Genomic DNA, 18,907 nt, shown 5'->3' with positions numbered 1-18,907 from the left:
GTCGGTAAGGGGAGGAACACGTATGTGTTTAGTTTGGTTGAATTTTTTATTGGGCACCCGTTGGTATCTGCCATGCCCGGGTGGGGGATGGCGACACTTGTTCTCCGGTCACCGTGACTTGTCCGAAGAAAAATGCCGCCCATGGCCTAGGAATCGAACTCGGGTCGAATGCGTCGCAGCTGACGCCTTAGTCCGCTTCTGGCCACTTTGTCCCCCAAAAATAATTTATTTTTGTATAGAATATTGATGTGGAAAGTTTAAAGGCAGAAATGATGGTTGCACAAAATCTTAAAAAACAATCTACCGATAATAAAATGTTGACACCTGCGGAAATGACTGAAATTGTATCATCCAACAATTTTCCAGACTTGTATAAATTGTAGGACATAGTTTATTCAATTCCTATTAGTAGTGCTACTTGTGAAAGAGCATTCTCTGCTATGCGGTGGGTAAAAAATAAGCTACGTACAACAATGTTACAAGATCATTTATCAAATTTAGCTTTCATAAGCATTGAAAGAGTCTTAACTAATATCATAGAGAGTGATACTGTCTTAGAACATTTTATAGCTAATAATAAAAATAGACGGATAGATCTTAATAATATGTAAATTGTAAATTATAAACTATAATCCATGAGATTATGTCATATTTTATGTGAAACATTTTATACGGGTAGTGTTGGGATGAAATCCTCTACTCAACACAGACACTTGTGAGAGTATTCGTCGATCAAGTGGTTTATATTTATACTAGTTACGGGCTTTGTTACCTACTGCAGCCTGATAATTGTTATTTGTTTTAAGCCAACAGGCTACCTTTAATCTTTATATTACGTATCAGAAAATTTCATATTGTACTCAGTGTCTGATATTCATTGTAACTTGTTTATTACATAATTATTATAATTTTTCTATATTATATATTTATTATGCTTGTTGCATATTATGCAGCATTGATGTAAGCCACTTTGGTAATATTAGTATTTAGTATGATATTGGGATGGGTGGGGACTGTCCATTGGTCATTAGTAAATTGACAGTATTAATGTACATCATTATGATTTATACAGTTAACAATAAATAAAGGACTATAAAATATGTTTGTGTTATTATCTATATTAGTAATCCACCACACAAGAATTGTATTAGACCATGGTTAATATAAATAGAAGGTTCGATTATGTTGGATTGGGAATAAGTTACTGGTGCGGGGTATATAATAAAATGACATCATAATAGTTTAAAATTTGAAAAATTATATTGCGCAGCTTTGCTGGAATTTATATTGTATTATATTTTTTTATTCATACAAATCATACCTAAGATCAAAACATTTTATTGTTGTTATCTATTGCTAACTTGACACTTGTCCACTCGTCTAGTTATGGTGTATTCATGACAAATTATAATAATTTGCCATCTGTATATTAGATAGCCTAGTTAGAAAAAAAGAAAGAAAAAAATAATAGCATTGAGTTAAACATAGTAAAACTCAATGATAATCACAGAAATATATAATAAATTTAATTTATTATATATATTATATCTGTGATGATAATAGATAATGTTATATTATAATAAAGGCTCTCTAGTGTATATACTATATTTTGTGCTATATATATGGTTTGTAGATAATATCATTATCTATGACCGTCCTATCATAAATATAATATAATAATATTGAATTTGTTGTGTTAATATATATATATTATGGTCCTTGAATTAAAATAATATGTTGTAATATTGTATAATTTCGTAGATAACAGCGTTACGATGTGTCGATGTACATTGTACATCAACATCGTAAGCAATTTTTTATAAATGTAACATTTATTTAGGTATACAAATTATAAGATATAAATTTATTATATCGGAACAGACTGCGATGCGAATAATTTTTAGTCATTCGTCAATCGTCATTACTCAGGATTAAAATTATTATTTATTCCATACCGTGCTTTAATTTTAAATACTTGAAAAACACCGATTGTGCGATCGATATTGACCATGTGAGACGATAACTATTACGGTTTTCATCGTGATTATTTAATACTTATTTGTTCGATTAGACCACAGAATATATGAAAGAATATAATATGATTAGACTCTAAGCAGTTTAAGCCGAAATACACTAATACAAGTTCGTCATTGTCGTTGTTATTCTCTTAGTCCTGACACGTTGCTGTTCGATTTTTGTTCAATTTACACGGTTTGCAATGCGATTTAAAGAAAATTTACATCATCAGGTATAAATTAATATACATTTCAATAATTGTTTGTCAGCTAATGGTGAAACTCTATCATCTGACAATGAGTCACGACATAGAGGAAACAGAGTAAGTAAATAATATCACAACATAACAGTTTTTAGAGTTTATTCCGAGCTTATTATAAACATTTTAAAACATCTAATATCCACCTAATTCTGTGGTACAACTCTGAGCAATATTGATTAAATATTGGTGTCTGACTCTTATTATTATTAGAGCAACAACGATTTATTATAATATAAATATTGTTATAGGTAGTAAATAATCAGTTATAATACCGATTGTTTACTTTTAAAATTATTTTTTGTGAATATTGTTTACCTTTTACACAATTTAATGTAAAAATGTCAAGATTATAATTGATTGCAATTGTTGGGATACCTGTTTTAATTAGATACGTCCATATAAATCTTAGTTACTCACTATTACATTTTAAATTTAATATCTAACAATTTGTAATTTGTTTCAGGAGGTTGATTACAGCCAAAGATGAGCATAAAGACTCAAAATGTTCTGGTTTCTGGTGTCAACTTGTTCTCTCATTGCTCGGCATTATATTTCTATTCACAGGAATTATCATGGCCGATTTGTGGCCACAGATATTTAACAACATAATGAAAAATGTAATGCTTGATTTTATTTAACAGTTTGAATAAACTCGTAGGTTAAATTAAACAAACGCTAGTTATTTTTCTCATTAGAATTACTAATTAGTACTTTTTGCTACGTATCTACTACTGCCGTCAGTCTACCACTATTTAGTTTATTGGAATTTCACTTTTCCCATAAAAAAATATCTTATATAACAAATGTTATGAATGATACAAATTATTCTAAACTTATAGTTCTAATTAATGTTTTGTGTTTTTTAGAAACTTGAATTAGAAAATAACACACTAACTTATGAGTATTGGAAACAAATTCCAGCGCCATTGTACATGAGCGTATACTTGTTTAACTGGACAAACCCAGAAGCTACGCTACAGACAGGAGATTTACCAATATTGCAACAGTTAGGACCATACGTCTTCAGGTACCTATGAAATATAAACATTACTTTACATTTAATTGAACTTTGAATTAGAATCAAAAATTGATTGGAAAACTTAATTTAAAATTCTTCAATATTATATTAATTATATAAACAATAAAAATAAAATATGTATAATTGCAGAGAAAACCGTACCAAAGTGAATGTGACATTCAACAATAATGAAACAGTAACATACATGCAGTTGAAAAGTTGGAAGTTTGATCAATCTCTTTCAAATGGCTCATTATCTGACCATGTTACCACAATTAATATTGTGGTTAATGTAAGTTTTGTAGTAAAAATGTTGAATATTTTAACTATATTAGTTTAAACTTTTGTAGATTTTGGGTGAAAAACTACAAGCTATGAATAAACATTGGATATATGTTCTTACGAACTACTATTTGAAACTGTCAAACATTGACAAACCATATGTAACAAGGACAGCTGGCGAATTAATTTTTGATGGTTACGAAGATCCGCTTTTGGACATTGCAATCAAACTAAAAGCTTTTTTCCCCATTGACATACCGTTAAAAAAAGTGGGATGGTTGTATGGTGTAATAATTATTTATTTATTTATTTGGAAACTGTTAAAAATATAATATATTCTCGATTAACCTCATATTAGTTTAAAAATGAATTACCAAATGAATTTACAGATGAATATGTCTACTTCGTCAGATGGCTTAATCAATATGTATACTGGGAAAAATGACATTGAAAATGTTGGACTTGTGAATTCAGTCAATTACAATACGAAGTTGAATGTGTTCAAGAAAGATTGTAGTTATTCAAATGCTTCTGCGGGCGATCTATGGCCTGAACACACTGCAATGCAACCTAACATGTCAATTTATATACCTGGCATTTGCAGGTAAATTTATGTATGAACTATGAACTATAAATTCCAAGACTGCTTGTTTATCCCAATTTACAATTAAATTTAAATACAAAATAAACATAATGAAAAAAAATCTCTATATTAACCAAAATGTTTGATCTCAATTTATTGGTATTTTAGATTAAACCTTTTATTAAATTGTGTAGCCTAAAATTATTATTTATGCTTATGTAAAATGTTAAAATGAAACTAGTGTCATTTTAAAATATTAATTTATTTAAATAAATTTAAAAATAATTATTTACTAGATTATAATCATTTCTAGTGCAATTACTATGCAAAACAACAACTATTCATTCATTAATGGTATAAAAGGAGTTGAATTTGTTGCTGGATCTGATGTTTTTAACAATACTTGTTATTGTCCAACATCTGGATGTCTGTTACCTGGGGTACGGTCATTAAGTTTATGTGGAGACAATGCACTTCCTATATTCATATCATTTCCACATTTCTATTTAGCTGATAAATCATACAGAAAATCAGTAATTGGTATGAATCCCAACAGGACTTTGCATGAATTTAAAATGATTTTGGAAAATGTAAGTTAATATTTTATTTTTACAATAATTAAATATTATTATAAAGTTTAAATTTAAAAAAATTGGGTAAATGGATTTGAATTCAATGATATAATATCATTGTATATGAAAAACGATACTGAGTAGAGACCAGTCATTCTAAGATATTTTATATTTTTATTACTTATTATTAATAGTAGCAGATGAGTTGAATTAATATTATAAAATTACAAAAAAATAACTAGAATCATTATTCTTGGTTATTTAATATGTAATTTTGTCCAAATTTCAAGTTAAAATAACTAAAAAAACTGGGTTTACTGTTTATATATATATTTTAGATTTTTTAGACAGAATTAACTATTTAAGTACAACCCTATTTTAAATTTTACAATTTATAAATTATGTCAAAATATGAACTTTATATTTTTGATATTGTAACAATATGTTAGGCACTTTGTATTCAATTTTCAAGCATTTTGACATAACAAATAAAATTTTATTGACATTCATAGAAAAATAAATTTTAAAAATTGGAAACCGAAAATGTCTGTACACTCAAAACCAGTCAAAATATTTTGAAAATTTTATGGTGTATAGAAAATGCTAATATAAACGTATCTATGATAATTTGTGTTAGAGTTAGATCAAAAACCAAAATCGATTCTGTCAAAAACCAATTTTGCGTTAAAATTCCTGTTTTTCTTAATTATTTTTGTTTTTCCCAGCGCTTTTGAAAACTGCTGGGAATTTTAAATTTTGACCTCCCCAATGCACCAACTAAATTCACTCTCCCGTCGAACAAGATATTGATGTTAAAATCAAAGCATCTAACGTCGATGACAGACAAAACAAAAATTTAAAAAAAACATATTGTAAAACCAATACATTCATTGCTCCACTCAGAATCTAAAATAACCTTATTTTAATTGTTACAGGATTATTCAATACCGCTCAGAGTATATGCTAGAATTCAATTTAATATCAAAGCAAAACCAATAAAGGAATTAAAGTAATTACTAATTACATTTAATTTTTTTAATTTTTTATTCAAATTTTTATTTACTTAAATTTAATTTTTTCAGAATTTTGAAAAACATGCCAGAAATGTATTTACCTGTGTTTTGGTTTTCTGAAAGTTTTGAAATTCCAAGAAATATGTCTGACCAATTGTTGATTGTTACTAACGTGTTACCAATGTTTGTTCCTTACGTATGGCTTATATTGGCATTATCCGGATGTATAATGCTAGTCTTTAGCACTTACCTATGGGTGAGCAAAAAAAATGAATCCTTCACCATCTTGGACCCCATGTGATATAGAAGTTTTTTATGACGATCTCAATATTCCTAAAAGAAATATATCAAACTCAAAACATCACTTTGCGGTGATATATTACCATTTTTAACATGGCCATATTAAATAATTTTAAATTGTATTAAATCTTATATTATTGATAAGTTAATAACATGACATAATTGACTGTTGATTGTTTACTTTCCCTTTACTTAATCACATTTTTAATTACATAATTTACCTATCTATTATCTTATAGATTATTTACTTACTTTTAAGAAATTCTATGTACTTTTTATTTATGTTTTTCATTATTTAAATATTATTCTTATTGTTTAAATACCTATTGTAAATCTCCTTTGAAATGTCTGTCAAGTTAAATTAAAAGTGTGCAAATTATAAATTGGAATGTAAATTAATAGTGATAAAAGGCATTCTACATGCATAAGGCCGTGACAGAAAAATTCACACTATATAGTAAGATCAGTGAAAAAAAAATTTTTTTTGACTAATGTGTATGATAAGGTTGCATTTTTAAATGTTATGTTTTTCAAAATTACTGCCAATTTTTAGGATTAGTTTACAATAAATAATATTTGTTATGCCATATTACATTTATTTTTGATTAAATGTGTTACTATTTTTATTTTGGTTATTCTTGAATAAACCAGATGTAATAAATTTGCCAGATTGTAAATGGTTCTTAATAATAATCAATGAAGGACTGTTTAATCAGTATTTAATAAAGGAACATTCAATGTTAACTAAACATAAAATTATTTATAATCTACTGATATAATGAATAATAATAGTTACAGACTTCCAATATTTTCTGTAGATATTAAAATTTGTTAAACTTTTGCTGTGTAATGAAGGATATTTCAGCATTTCCATATTCATTGAATTTTGACATTTATACTATTCCTGGAACCAGTCACGTGGGGATGCGTAGAACAGTGTGTTCTCTTGCCGGGCATAGAATAGTTGTAGTAGTTTTATTAATTATTTAGGTATGACAAAATATTTGTGCATCAATCTGTTGGATATTTATTAAAAATTAGGATTGGAATTCAGACGGATATTTTGAACCAAATGTTTATAATATTGTTAAAAAGTATTCACTATCTGGATGCACCAATCAAATTAATAATATACTTTTATGAATAAAGGATTAATGTTTGGGAAAACTTATAACTATATATCAATATTTTTGAAAAAGAGTAATAATTGCTTAATTGATTTAAATCCAAGAGTAAAAAATAAAATGTAACAAACAATTATATTATATTAGTATCTATGCCTTAGTTATCTAACCTAACATAGTTATAAAAAACAACAATATAAATTAAATCAAGACATGGTCAAATAAATATGTTTCTTATTGGATAGAAAACTTAATACTCTTTAATAAATAAAGTATGTCTTATAATTTTAGGTTAATTTTTTGTTTTAATAATGATTTAATATTATTAAAGGTTGGTTATTAGACCAATGTTTAAAATATGCTGTATGTTGTAATGAGTGCAGTGCGTTTTTCATTTCTGTTTTGGTTAGTTACAACGAAAGAACCGGAAAATTTTCCTCATATGACTGCATCATGTTGATCTCGGTTTCCATTATTTCAAAAGGATCAAAGGCAGTCATATCATGCCTGAAAAATGTTAGAAAGGTCTTTCATTACACGTGGAAATTTAATCCAAATTAGACAACTTGATTAGAAATTAATGTAAAAATTAGTAACAGCAACCTAATTATAACAAATTTATTTACTTTAATGATAACGGAATGTGCAGGTCGTTTATATTATCAATTTTCATTTCTTCCATATTCTCCCACACATTCACCATACACATATCTTTTAGGCTGGGCTCTATAAAAAAAGAAAAAAATACAATATATTGTTATTTTTGTAATTCAAATAATTATAAAAAATTTAATATTTTACTCAGATCTAAAACATGAAGGTCATCGTGATCCTTGAGATTCGAAGTAATATTCATTGGTACACCCAGATCATAATCCTGCAGTCTCGTAATTATTACTGGTTTGGGAAAAATCGGACTAGTACCACCAGATATAAATATCCTGTCATTAACTAATTGACAAATCTGTCTTCTTCTAGCACACGGTGGCGTACCCTTCGGTAATATTTTCATCCAGGTGGAACTCACTGGGTCATATCGATTTATGTCTTGAAAATGTAAATCCTTGTTCTTGTTAAACCCACCGAAGATGTAAAAAAGGCCATTATACACAACTGTAAACAATTCAACACTTGCATTAGTAACATTATGGTATTTTTGATAAATAGTTTTGGCATACATGCAGAATGGCTACGCCGTGCTATGGGTTTAATACCATAGACTTTTGGACGTATCCACTGTCTTCTAGAAGTATCTAAATAATAAATATCAGAGCAATATTTATCTTTATCAGTTTGTCTTGGTGCTGCCCAATCACTACGACCACCAAATATATACATTTTATTATCAATAGCCGTTGCAGTATGAAAATCTCTATAAGATGGAGGACGTCCCTATGAAAAATAAACCCATAAAAATTGTTAATAGCATACCTGGTAAATAGATATCATTTTATAATTAAATAATACCTTTGTTTTGAGTATACTCCATGCCATGGAGTGTAAGTTTAACATATACAAATCTGAAGCAAACAGACCTGAGCGTTCTTCAAATCCGCCAAATATGTACATGCAGTTTTGAATAATACATGCAGAATGGCCATCTCTCGGCTCTGGTTTATTTCCATATACACTCGGTGTTGTCCATTTTAGAGTTTCTAAATTGAAAAAAAAAAATATTTTATTGCACAAGAATTATTACAAACATCTTTAATGTTTTTAGGAAAAACATATTTCAAATCAAGAATCAGACCGGCTGTTGATTACTTACGGATAATATATTTCATTAATAAAGCTCTGATTTGATTTTTTATATTATTAAAGAAATAACAGAACTTTTCTGCTCTACTCAAAAACATTTTTTGTTTTAATACAGTGGTTCCCAATCTTTTTAAGTCTACGCTCTTCTTTTAAATTTTAAAAAATCTCATGCTTTGCCCACCTTAAATTCAGAGTTTTGACGACCTTTTTTTGTTGTTTTAGTGATAAAATAAAAATCAACTTAATAATTAATAATATTATTTTTATACTTTAAATACAGTTTTATAAATATTTGTATACTAAATATTATGAATAAAATTAATTTATTGTTTTCAATTTTACTGATTGTAAAATGGAATAATTATTTTAACAGCAAAATTTTCGTTATATTTATCACTTTATAACCCCCCTGCAGTACCTAAATTCCTCTCCAGTTGAGACCCACTGTTTAACGTATGTAGCAAGCTAAGACAATGTTTAAGTCAGAATTTGGCAGTTATACTTAATTTTTAAGTTATAGTTTTTTGAAGTCTGAGACCCACCCAAAGTGATTTTACATTACAAGTCGAGAGATGTATTTGATTTTAATTGTCCGAGCGAGCAAGTGGTTACATCGGGTGTATACAAAAATACTATAAATTTAAATTACCTATAATTTTAAAACCAAGTCCGACAATAAAATTCTGACTTCACCATCGTTTTTTTCAGCATGATAACTACAAAAGTTAAATCAAAAAAAATTGTGTCTGGCAAAACAGAAATATACCGAAAAAACATCAGTAAGAGACATACAAATAATACAATTATAAATATCAATAGTTCAACAATATTTAAGTACAAAAATATTATATTTTCAGTAATTAATAGTTTTATAGAATTTTTATGAATTTTGGATGTTAGAATCTTAGTTGTACTCATAGTTAGGGCTGTGAATTAAATGCACTATGAAACCATAAAAATGCATTTAAAATTCAAAACATTTTAGTCTAAAATCTACTTAATATTCCTATAAATATATTAAAATAACATATTTTTAATATTCTTAAAGAATACCTACATACAATTAGTTATTTAAAATTATTTTAGTCATTTAAGATTATATAAATCAAATATGTGGAAATTATCAATAGTTAAAATTTAATAATTTATTATTATCAAAACAACGAAATCACATACAGTGTAACAATGTAACAATGTTAATAATATTTCTATAATCAATATTCAACTTGACTAACAATAGATTTTGGCACTAATTAGAATAATACTTCTTTTAGATGGTCAACTAACCTGGAGAAAGAGCCTGGTGTAAATATATATTTAGTGGCTAAAATTTAAACCTAATATTGATACAAAATAAATGTAAACATCAACATTTAAAACATAAAATGTTTAACACTTTTATTCTGCTCAAAAATAAAATAATGTTTATTTTGAAGGCTTATAGAAACAATTACTATGGGTATGAAAATTTGAATTGTATTTTGGTTCTATCAACTGTTCAACTAATTGATAATGAACTGGTCAGCTATTTATTTGTCTTGATGTATTTATCAAGTCTAGACTTATCATCTGTTCAACTATGCATATTTATTATATGATTTCATTAGTGAATAAATAATTTCAATAACAACATGACAATACCTTTGTAAGCTAAGTATTAAAATTATGATTTTAAAACTGCCTTGTACAAATATGAATGAAATATTTTAATTAGCAAAGTACCTTTTTAACCTTTTTGGTTTAATTATAATATATTGCTTCCAGATAATGATAGAAACTATTATTTATTTATTTTAATTACCTATTTGACGAGTAGCATAAAATCTATGTCTTAAGAGGACGTTAAACCTACATGCGCTTTTAAAATAGACGGCGTATGAAATTTGCGTGTTATATGCATTTTTAAATAGGTATTAATAATTATCATACTCATAACTTGGTTAAAAATCAAAAAATTGTTATCAATAAAATCAAAATATCGTTAAAAAAACCAATGAGTGAACATGAATATCTTGACCTTTGAGTTCGAGAATAAGTCAATTTATTCTAATATATTGAAGTTAACACAAAATAGGAACTGCTGAGCATTCATTGTGGTGCGTGTTATGCAATAGTTGGACAAATAGACAACACATGCAAGCACATTGTCTTCTTATTTTTTTTAATAATAAAGAAAAATATAAATAACATAATTTCATTTAGGTACCTATCTAAATATGATTTTTTTTCTTTTATTAAGATTTAAAACAATCAATTACCTGTGTTAAAACAGTACAGAGTGTTGCAAACTCTATTATCATTACGTCCGCCCCACAGATAAATATTAGATCCAAGATTAATTGCTGTGTGGCCATACCTCTGGAACGGTACACATGAGCAGTCTTGATTATTTAGCTCCAGTTTCCACCATTTTAATTTTTCTGGAATTACAAAACTAGCATGATATTAATTACATTAGGAATAAACTAGGGCACGCAGCACTAGACTAGACGTCCTACAACATTTTACCGGTGTCAAGTATATGTATGTCGATTGGCTTGAACTTTTTGTAGTCTACACCGCTGCAGTAACCACCAAACGTGAAAATGCTCGTGCCAATCGCGACCGCTGCGTGGTTGACCCGTCTAGGACCACCGTACGTGTGAACCGTCCAGTACATATTGTGTGGTATCGTAGAGCTAATGGAAACCGTCGACACGCCACCGGATGAGTTCGAAGAGACTGACGAACGCGAGGCACTGGTGACACAAACACCCAACTCCTATCGCTCTGAACTCCTACACAGCTTTTATACAAAAACTTTTTTCTGAAAACACAAGTGCCTAGAAATCCGGCCGCGAGTGAAAACGGGAGCACGAGACTACAGGAGCTGTATGGGACGTTATACCTGCGACTTGCGAAAATAGGTACAAGCGCAGGATATATTTATACAGAGACTACCTATACAATATTACCGTCCTTTCAGGGTGCTAGTGTACAACTGCAGCAGTCGATCTAGGAAGTTACCTACCTGCCATCCACGAGAGCACGAGACGCGAGCAGTAAGTAGTGAGTTGTACTCGAAGCACGAATGTACGATGAGTTGAAAAATAAATTGTTATAAACAATATGATAGATAAAAACCGTAATAAAAGATAATAATAATAACAATAACAACAACATGAATGAACTACATGGTAATAATATACAGTATATACAGTACACACTACACTACACACGTCCGTCGATCGGTCCCGTTCGCAGTTGGCAGTTCTTTTCTCGCTGGTGGGTCTATTCTATTCTACATTCCTATTTCCTACTGTTGGCGCCTAGAGCCTGTCCCACATTCGGTCGTCGACTGGACGGACCGCACTACCGCAGGTGGCCCGTAACACCACCAAGGTACCAAACTGCACGGCCGAAAGCCGTCGTGAGCGGTGAACGGGAAAGTTGTCGAAATTGATAGGTATTCCCGGTGAGCAGTGACGATAATCAAACGCGGTATCGGCAAATATAATAATAATAATAATATCATGTTCATTGGTGGGTCCGTGGGGGAATAGCTCGATAATATCATTGATTATTTATAGAACCACAGAATATTATTATTATTAATAATATTCTGTGATAGAACAGACAGTATATTAATCATAGATCAATAATAGTATATTATAATATTACTATTTACTATAATATTATATTATTATGTAGGTATAGTAAACAAAAAAATAATAATAATAGTGTAGCAAAATCAGTATCTGTTAATAATTTCATATTGTTGATTATTTATTATATTGTCATTATTTAGTTTATGTATTGTCCATTGTCGTATTGACAACATGGTTATTAAGCTCCAGTGATATTTTTGAAAAAAAGTAACTTTTATTGTAATTAAGTTACTTTTTAAACTCAAAACTAATGTAACTTGACCAAATAAAAAAAGTAACTTAAAAATAATTTTGTTACAATTTTGATAAGGAGTTAGTAGTTAGTAATGTAATTTAATTACAAAAAATAAGTAACTTCCCTAACTCCCAAGTATATTATTATATTATGTTTAATTATAAAATTTTTAGCGTACCCAAAGTGTATTTATAAATTCATCTTGAACGTACACAAAAAATGGAAAAACTTAATGAACCAAACTTCTAATAAATAATAAATATTATGTACTAATTAATAATCGGCATCTTTATTTAAATCTTGAGATACACATTTTTTTACACTTTTGTACCCCCTCCCGCCACCCAGTGGATTATTTTCTGCCAGGGGATGATCCACATGCATAGGTGCAAATAGGACTGGGGTGCTTAGCCCCCTCCCCAAAACTAATGATTTAACTACTATAATTTAAAAGTATCATAAGTGTATCAAGTAAAGACCTGATACAGCCCCCCCAAATTTCAAACACTATTTACGCCTATGTTCACATGACTTTTTACCATTTTGCATCCCAAAAAATAATATTTTTATAATTTTCAGAAAAACTATGCTATAGACAATCAGTGTCAAGATTTAGGAAATATTCTATATCCATCGTTAGTGCTGTGTAACTATGTGTGTAGTGACCAGTGATGCAGACGTGTAGTGGTGCCTGGTGGCCGGACTTTATGCGTGTACCCAGTGACGTATTTAGGAATTTATCATGGGGAGGGTCCAGATAGTCCAGATCACTTTTTAGGATAGTAAAAATACTTGGATTTTCTTAGACAGTAACTTTTCTGATAGGAAAGTGAATCTAGTTAGTACTTTGAGGGGTTTTCAAAAACGACGTAAAAACAAAAGAACAATTTAGGAAAAACAGGAATTTTTACGCAAAATCTGTTTTCGAGAAAATCGAATTTGGATTTTAGTGTAACTCTAAAACAAATGAACGTATATACATGAAATTTTCACTGGTTTTTTTATATTTACATTTTCTATACACGATAAAATTTTGAAAATAATTTGACTCTTTTTGAGCTGTTACCGGACATTTTTTTTAGTTTTTTTTTTCTACAAATATCAATAAAATTTTATTTGTTGGGTAAAGAAGCTTGAAAATTTAATATAAGGCTCCTGATATATCGTTCTAATAGCAGTTGAAAAATATTAAAAATACATAGGCACAATTTTTTTTTATAAGCATTTAATTTCAAATTTTGACAAAATTATCAAATTTATAATTTAATAATTATTTTGTAGTTAAAAATTTATAAAATGTTCAACTTTTATAGCTAAGGATTGAAAATTGAAAACAAGGCTCCGCGTAAATAGGTTATAATATATCAATTATTTTATTCACAATAATATCATCAAATATGCTTAGTAATATCATAGGCTGACTGACCGTTTTCGCACAGAATCGTTTTTCTTATACAATGATATTATATCATTGAATTCAAATTTAACACCATCCATTACAGTGACCCACTTGTAATCTACTGTACAGCAGAGCAACATCCATTTACCCACCTTTTTAAAATTTCATTGTAACAAATAACAATATATTCGGAGCATTGTATTATATTTTCAAGCTTTTTACCCAACAAATAAAATTGTATTGATATTTAAAGAAAAAAAACTAAAAAAATTGGAAACTGAAAATTCTTGTAGACAGCTCAAAACCAGTCAAAATATTTTGAAAATTACATGGTGTATAGAAAATGTTAATATAAATTATAAACATTCAGTAACAAATTCATGTATCTATACGTTCATTTGTTTTAGAGTTACACCAAAAACCAAAATCTATTTTGTCAAAAACAGATTTTGCATAAAAATTCTCATTTTCCTCAAATTATATTTGGTTTTTCCCGTGCTTTTGAAAAATATTGACCTTACCAACTAGGTTCACTTTCCCATCGAACAAAATAAAAAGCAGTTTTACTGCCCCAAATGGTCGTCAGGTGCGTCCCTGATGCCATGAAAGGGACGGCACCATGGAGGGGTTCTAGGGGCGCTCCCCCCCCCAAGCCCGTATTTCTAAAAATAATATATAGTTAAAAAAAATTATAAAAATAAACATATTATGTTTTCGAAGGTCTTTTGAAAATTATGACTTACTCCCCCTCTCCTCTCCAACCAAGACTTTAAAACCGCCACTTGGGCCTGGGCAAAGGCATTGTACCTATAGTACCTATGTCTGCAGTGTATACTGTATGATAACTAAATTTTGCAGGCTGCAGCATAGAGTGACGGTAACCATAGTGTAAGCATAGAGCTGCACGCTTACACCATAGCTAAGATCTTCGATCACGATGTGGAGAAGATAGAAGATAATATATATTATTTTCTCTACATCGTGAACAAGACACAGATTTCTATATACAGGATGTACCTATCTTTTGTTATTGTAATGGTAGTTTATATTAACATAGGTCTTATGCGTGGGGGTTAAAAAAAGTGTAATGTTTTTTGGTGCTCTTTTCGTAGTGGTATAAACTTAAAATTTGAACCATACAGCACAGAATACAAGAATAGTGTAATATCACCACAACGATTTAAGATATAGTATATAGTATTATCATTATTGTTCTAGTATTAAGGGTATTATTATAGAAGTCTGTGGGACATTATAATACCATATACTAAATATATATAATATAATATATAACTACATATATTAGTATATATAACTATGGAATAATGCTATATAATATAATATAGTATATAACATGACAAATTTAATTTGTCATGGTATATAATATCTAAAATAATACCATAGAACCATAATAATACCACAGATTATATGAATTCATATAATCTGTGATAATACTGAGCCACACTATCAAGTTTTCTTATCAGTAATAGAATAAAAAATAGTTATATATTTTTGTACTGACTACTAAACTAAGTAATAATAACAAAGCCAGCACTGTACGTACCTAAATAGTAAATATCCATATTATTCTAAATTAGTAAAAATGCTTATTAGTCATTACTTAATACTTGTTAGTTATTAGCATGATAAATTCAATTAAATTGCTCGAACAGAAATCATATACCGCCGTGCAACTCGACTACAAGAGTAACGTGACTATTGACTACTACAATCCTCTCAGAACGCGAATTTCGTCTTTAAATTTGCGGCAATATGGAGGAGTTCAAGACAAGAGTGAAAAACGAAAGCGATATGGATGCATGGGAATCATCTGAAGCATACGACGTAAGTATAAGACAATATTATGAGTTTACTCGTTGAGATTAAACTTGATGCAAATCTTCAAAGATTTAGGACAGACGTTTGTCTGTGTGTATGATATTAATTCTTTCTTCATGATCGTTTATAGTGTCTGTCTAGTGTCAACGACGATCTGTTTAAATAGGTACGATGCACGTTCATCCTGTGTGCACACTGATTTATAATATAATATAAAAGTATTAGTTTATTTATTTTATTTGAATTTCATACAATGAATACTGGGCCCCAGTTAGGAAACTCGTGAAATAGGAAATATAGTAGTATATTTTTGTTTTTAGTTAATTTACATAAATGACTTTCAATTTCTATGGGAAATGAATAATGTTCAAGTGATATAGTTAATATGTACCTCATTGTCTCGTTGAACTATTTCATTGAGAAATTACTGGAACATATTATAGATTACTAGTCTTGTAAGCTCTATTATACCCTGTTCCAAATAAGATTTACGCATTTACGGTTTTGCCCGTGGCCGTCTGGTGGTTTCTTATTTGGAACAGAGTATATGTATCTTCTCAGTGTTGAACTTATTATATAATGTAATGTTGAGTTTGTTTTTTTAAATCTGATGACAACGTTCATTTACTTATTCATAAACTAATTTCAAGCAGGGGGTATACAACTATAACGACATGTTTGTTGTCTTTTATAGGATTATATTGGATTCATAACAGCCATGAACAAATCCGTGTATGCCATACCATCAAACAAAACTTTGACGCTGTCAAATGAGATTTCACAGCTATTAAATGTATTAAACACAATTGATGATTGGATTACAGAAGTGGAACCATTGAAAGAGAGCTGTAGGTTTGGAAATAAAGCTTTTTCTACATTTTACAATTTATTAAAAACGGTTAGATAATAATAATTGATTAAAAATTATATTTAATGGTGTAGATTTATTTTAAAATTTGTTTTCAGAGATTGCCCGAAATATTGTCAAAAGAATTGTCGTCAGTCGACCAACAAAACATTATTGAGCTAACCGCTTATATTGTTGACAGCTTTGGTAATCCAACTCGTATCGATTATGGCACTGGACACGAAATGTCATTTTGTATGTTCTTGTGTGGCTTATACAAAGTAGACGTATTGAAACAAAGTGACAGTAAAGCTACAGTCAACGTGCTATTTTCAAGGTTAAATGGTTATATTCATATGTTGACAGAGTTAATTATAGATTTTTTAATTATAGATTTGTTTACAACTATACCGTTTTCAGATATTTAGAAATAGTTCGTAGACTTCAACTAAGATATCAAATGGAACCAGCTGGAAGCCATGGTGCTTGGAGTTTAGATGACTACCAGTTTGTACCTTTTGTTTGGGGTAGCGCACAACTAATCGGTAATAATAAATTATTGTAATACTATTAAGGATTTTAAAAACCAAATTGATTATTGTTTTTAGAAAACCCAGATTTTAATCCAAATTTGTTTGTTGATGAAAAATGTGTACAACAGTTTAAATCAAAGTATATGTTCCTTGGATGTATTGATTTCATTATGCAAGTAAAAAAAGGATTGTTTCATGAACATTCTAACCAACTTTGGAATATAAGTGGTGTTCAAAGTTGGAATAAAATCAATGAAGGTCTAATTAAAATGTATAAAAAAGAGGTAATATTACAAATTTGTATAGTTTAATTTTTTATTCATACATTATCAATATTTCAGGTACTGGGGAAATTCCCAATCATTCAACATGTACCTTTTGGAAATTTATTTAATTTTAAACAATGTATAAAAAAAAAACCCTTTGCTACACCATCAGTGATGAAAACTCCTGCACTGTCATTATTGGAAAAACTAAAGAAAACCGACCAATCAGTACCAAATATAGTAAATAAGTAAATTATTGTCACATTTGTAAACTTATACAAATGTGAATATACTTAATGTGAATTAATTATCAGCTACATCTTAAGTTTTCTACTTTATACTAAAATCATTTAATATTACCAATGCAATGAGTCCAATAAAATCGCCAACATAATATGAAGACAATGTCTAACTATCACTGATGGCCACTGCTGAATGTCATGAATATTCATTGATCTCTACATTGAATTATTTATCGTTGATGAATAATGATAACATATTATTCACTATTATAAATTAATACTAATTATGAACCTTACATAATATATAATTAATTTTCTTGATTTCAATTTGTATTTGTCCTAGGTTGTCCTTTTAAGTTTAATTTGTATAATAAGATTAAAATATGTAATGTTTTAGTTACACTTTGTATTTAATAATAATTAGTAATTACCCTTGTCAAAATCTTACATCTCCAATTTCACATTCAATCAATTTGTTGTTTTTCAGATAAATTGTATAGTAATTACTAGGCTTTTTCAACGATATCGATATTTCGAACTTTTTTCAGAAATTTAGGTGTTGATAATCGTAATATATCGATAATCGATGTACATCAAGAAAACTGATTTTCATGCCAAAGCTCTTGAAAAATATATTTCAAAACAATTAATTGTTAATATAATACCCACGAGTTACTACTTAGTACTCAGTCAATTGAGTATTGGCATTTATGATAGTCATAGATACATTGATACCTAAATTTTTTTTTCGATACGCGATTCAATATCACACAATTCAAAACCATATCGATATTCAAAAATATATCGTTGAAGAAGCCTAGTAATTACTAATTAGTAGTATCATTACATTTAGAACACACTGTCTTTAAGATACATACAATACAGATTTTAAATTTCCAGCTTTGAATCTATCAGTCACCATATACGAGTATAACAGTTAGAAACTCAAAGATTATTTTTTGTGCTATTGT

General features: G+C 28.8%; 3 protein-coding genes across 7 annotated transcripts; 2 read left to right on the top strand and 1 right to left on the bottom strand.

Annotated features, from left to right (window-relative positions):
* The first annotated feature begins 1,688 nt into the window (after positions 1–1,688).
* Positions 1,689–6,672, top strand: LOC132948486 (protein croquemort-like). 3 transcript variants are annotated; one of them, XM_061018971.1, is made up of 10 exons: positions 1,689–2,011; positions 2,072–2,338; positions 2,742–2,895; positions 3,145–3,305; positions 3,447–3,588; positions 3,647–3,865; positions 3,968–4,182; positions 4,475–4,751; positions 5,669–5,742; positions 5,816–6,672. In XM_061018971.1, exons 2-10 carry the CDS (start codon positions 2,289–2,291, stop codon positions 6,045–6,047), a joined length of 1,524 nt encoding a protein of 507 aa, XP_060874954.1. In that variant the 5' UTR covers positions 1,689–2,011; positions 2,072–2,288; the 3' UTR covers positions 6,048–6,672. The 3 variants fall into 3 exon arrangements, with proteins under 3 accessions (XP_060874954.1, XP_060874955.1, XP_060874953.1); XM_061018972.1 differs by having other exon boundaries at positions 1,689–2,248; XM_061018970.1 differs by having other exon boundaries at positions 1,689–2,338.
* A 614-nt stretch (positions 6,673–7,286) lies between these two features.
* Positions 7,287–12,399, bottom strand: LOC132948487 (kelch domain-containing protein 3-like). Its single transcript, XM_061018973.1, has 8 exons — positions 11,939–12,399; positions 11,437–11,734; positions 11,187–11,348; positions 8,638–8,825; positions 8,349–8,562; positions 7,972–8,283; positions 7,797–7,896; positions 7,287–7,677 (listed from the first exon to the last, which is right to left on the bottom strand). Exons 2-8 carry the CDS (start codon positions 11,585–11,587, stop codon positions 7,581–7,583), a joined length of 1,224 nt encoding a protein of 407 aa, XP_060874956.1. The 5' UTR covers positions 11,588–11,734; positions 11,939–12,399; the 3' UTR covers positions 7,287–7,580.
* A 3,267-nt stretch (positions 12,400–15,666) lies between these two features.
* On the top strand, positions 15,667–18,336 carry LOC132948512 (serine/threonine-protein phosphatase 2A activator-like). 3 transcript variants are annotated; one of them, XM_061019015.1, is made up of 7 exons: positions 15,667–15,765; positions 15,883–16,054; positions 16,743–16,946; positions 17,015–17,232; positions 17,316–17,440; positions 17,504–17,712; positions 17,770–18,336. In XM_061019015.1, the coding sequence occupies exons 2-7, from the start codon at positions 15,983–15,985 to the stop codon at positions 17,944–17,946; spliced, it is 1,005 nt and encodes a 334-aa protein (XP_060874998.1). In that variant the 5' UTR covers positions 15,667–15,765; positions 15,883–15,982; the 3' UTR covers positions 17,947–18,336. The 3 variants fall into 3 exon arrangements, with proteins under 3 accessions (XP_060874998.1, XP_060874997.1, XP_060874999.1); XM_061019016.1 differs by having other exon boundaries at positions 15,742–15,780; XM_061019014.1 differs by having other exon boundaries at positions 15,722–16,054.
* The last annotated feature ends 571 nt before the right edge of the window (positions 18,337–18,907 follow it).

The sequence above is a fragment of the Metopolophium dirhodum genome, chromosome 7 (assembly GCF_019925205.1).
Source record: "Metopolophium dirhodum isolate CAU chromosome 7, ASM1992520v1, whole genome shotgun sequence".
NCBI classification, from domain to species: Eukaryota; Metazoa; Arthropoda; class Insecta; order Hemiptera; family Aphididae; genus Metopolophium; species Metopolophium dirhodum.
Note: the sequence above shows the minus strand (reverse complement) of the source record. Positions and strands in the feature narration are given on the sequence as shown.

Excerpts from the sequence above, each read along its gene's own strand:
- LOC132948486 (XM_061018971.1), top strand. The coding sequence starts at position 2,289 with ATGGTGAAACTCTATCATCTGACAATGAGTCACGACATAGAGGAAACA. Across the intron at positions 3,306-3,446 it reads TTAGGACCATACGTCTTCAG|AGAAAACCGTACCAAAGTGA; the intron begins GTACCTATGAAA and ends GTATAATTGCAG. Across the intron at positions 4,183-4,474 it reads TATATACCTGGCATTTGCAG|TGCAATTACTATGCAAAACA; the intron begins GTAAATTTATGT and ends AATCATTTCTAG.
- LOC132948487 (XM_061018973.1), bottom strand. The coding sequence starts at position 11,587 with ATGTACTGGACGGTTCACACGTACGGTGGTCCTAGACGGGTCAACCAC. Across the intron at positions 11,349-11,436 it reads CATACATATACTTGACACCG|AAAAATTAAAATGGTGGAAA; the intron begins GTAAAATGTTGT and ends TTGTAATTCCAG. Across the intron at positions 8,284-8,348 it reads ACGGCGTAGCCATTCTGCAT|TTGTGTATAATGGCCTTTTT; the intron begins GTATGCCAAAAC and ends AATTGTTTACAG.
- LOC132948512 (XM_061019015.1), top strand. The coding sequence starts at position 15,983 with ATGGAGGAGTTCAAGACAAGAGTGAAAAACGAAAGCGATATGGATGCA. Across the intron at positions 16,055-16,742 it reads AATCATCTGAAGCATACGAC|GATTATATTGGATTCATAAC; the intron begins GTAAGTATAAGA and ends TGTCTTTTATAG. Across the intron at positions 17,713-17,769 it reads TTAAAATGTATAAAAAAGAG|GTACTGGGGAAATTCCCAAT; the intron begins GTAATATTACAA and ends TCAATATTTCAG.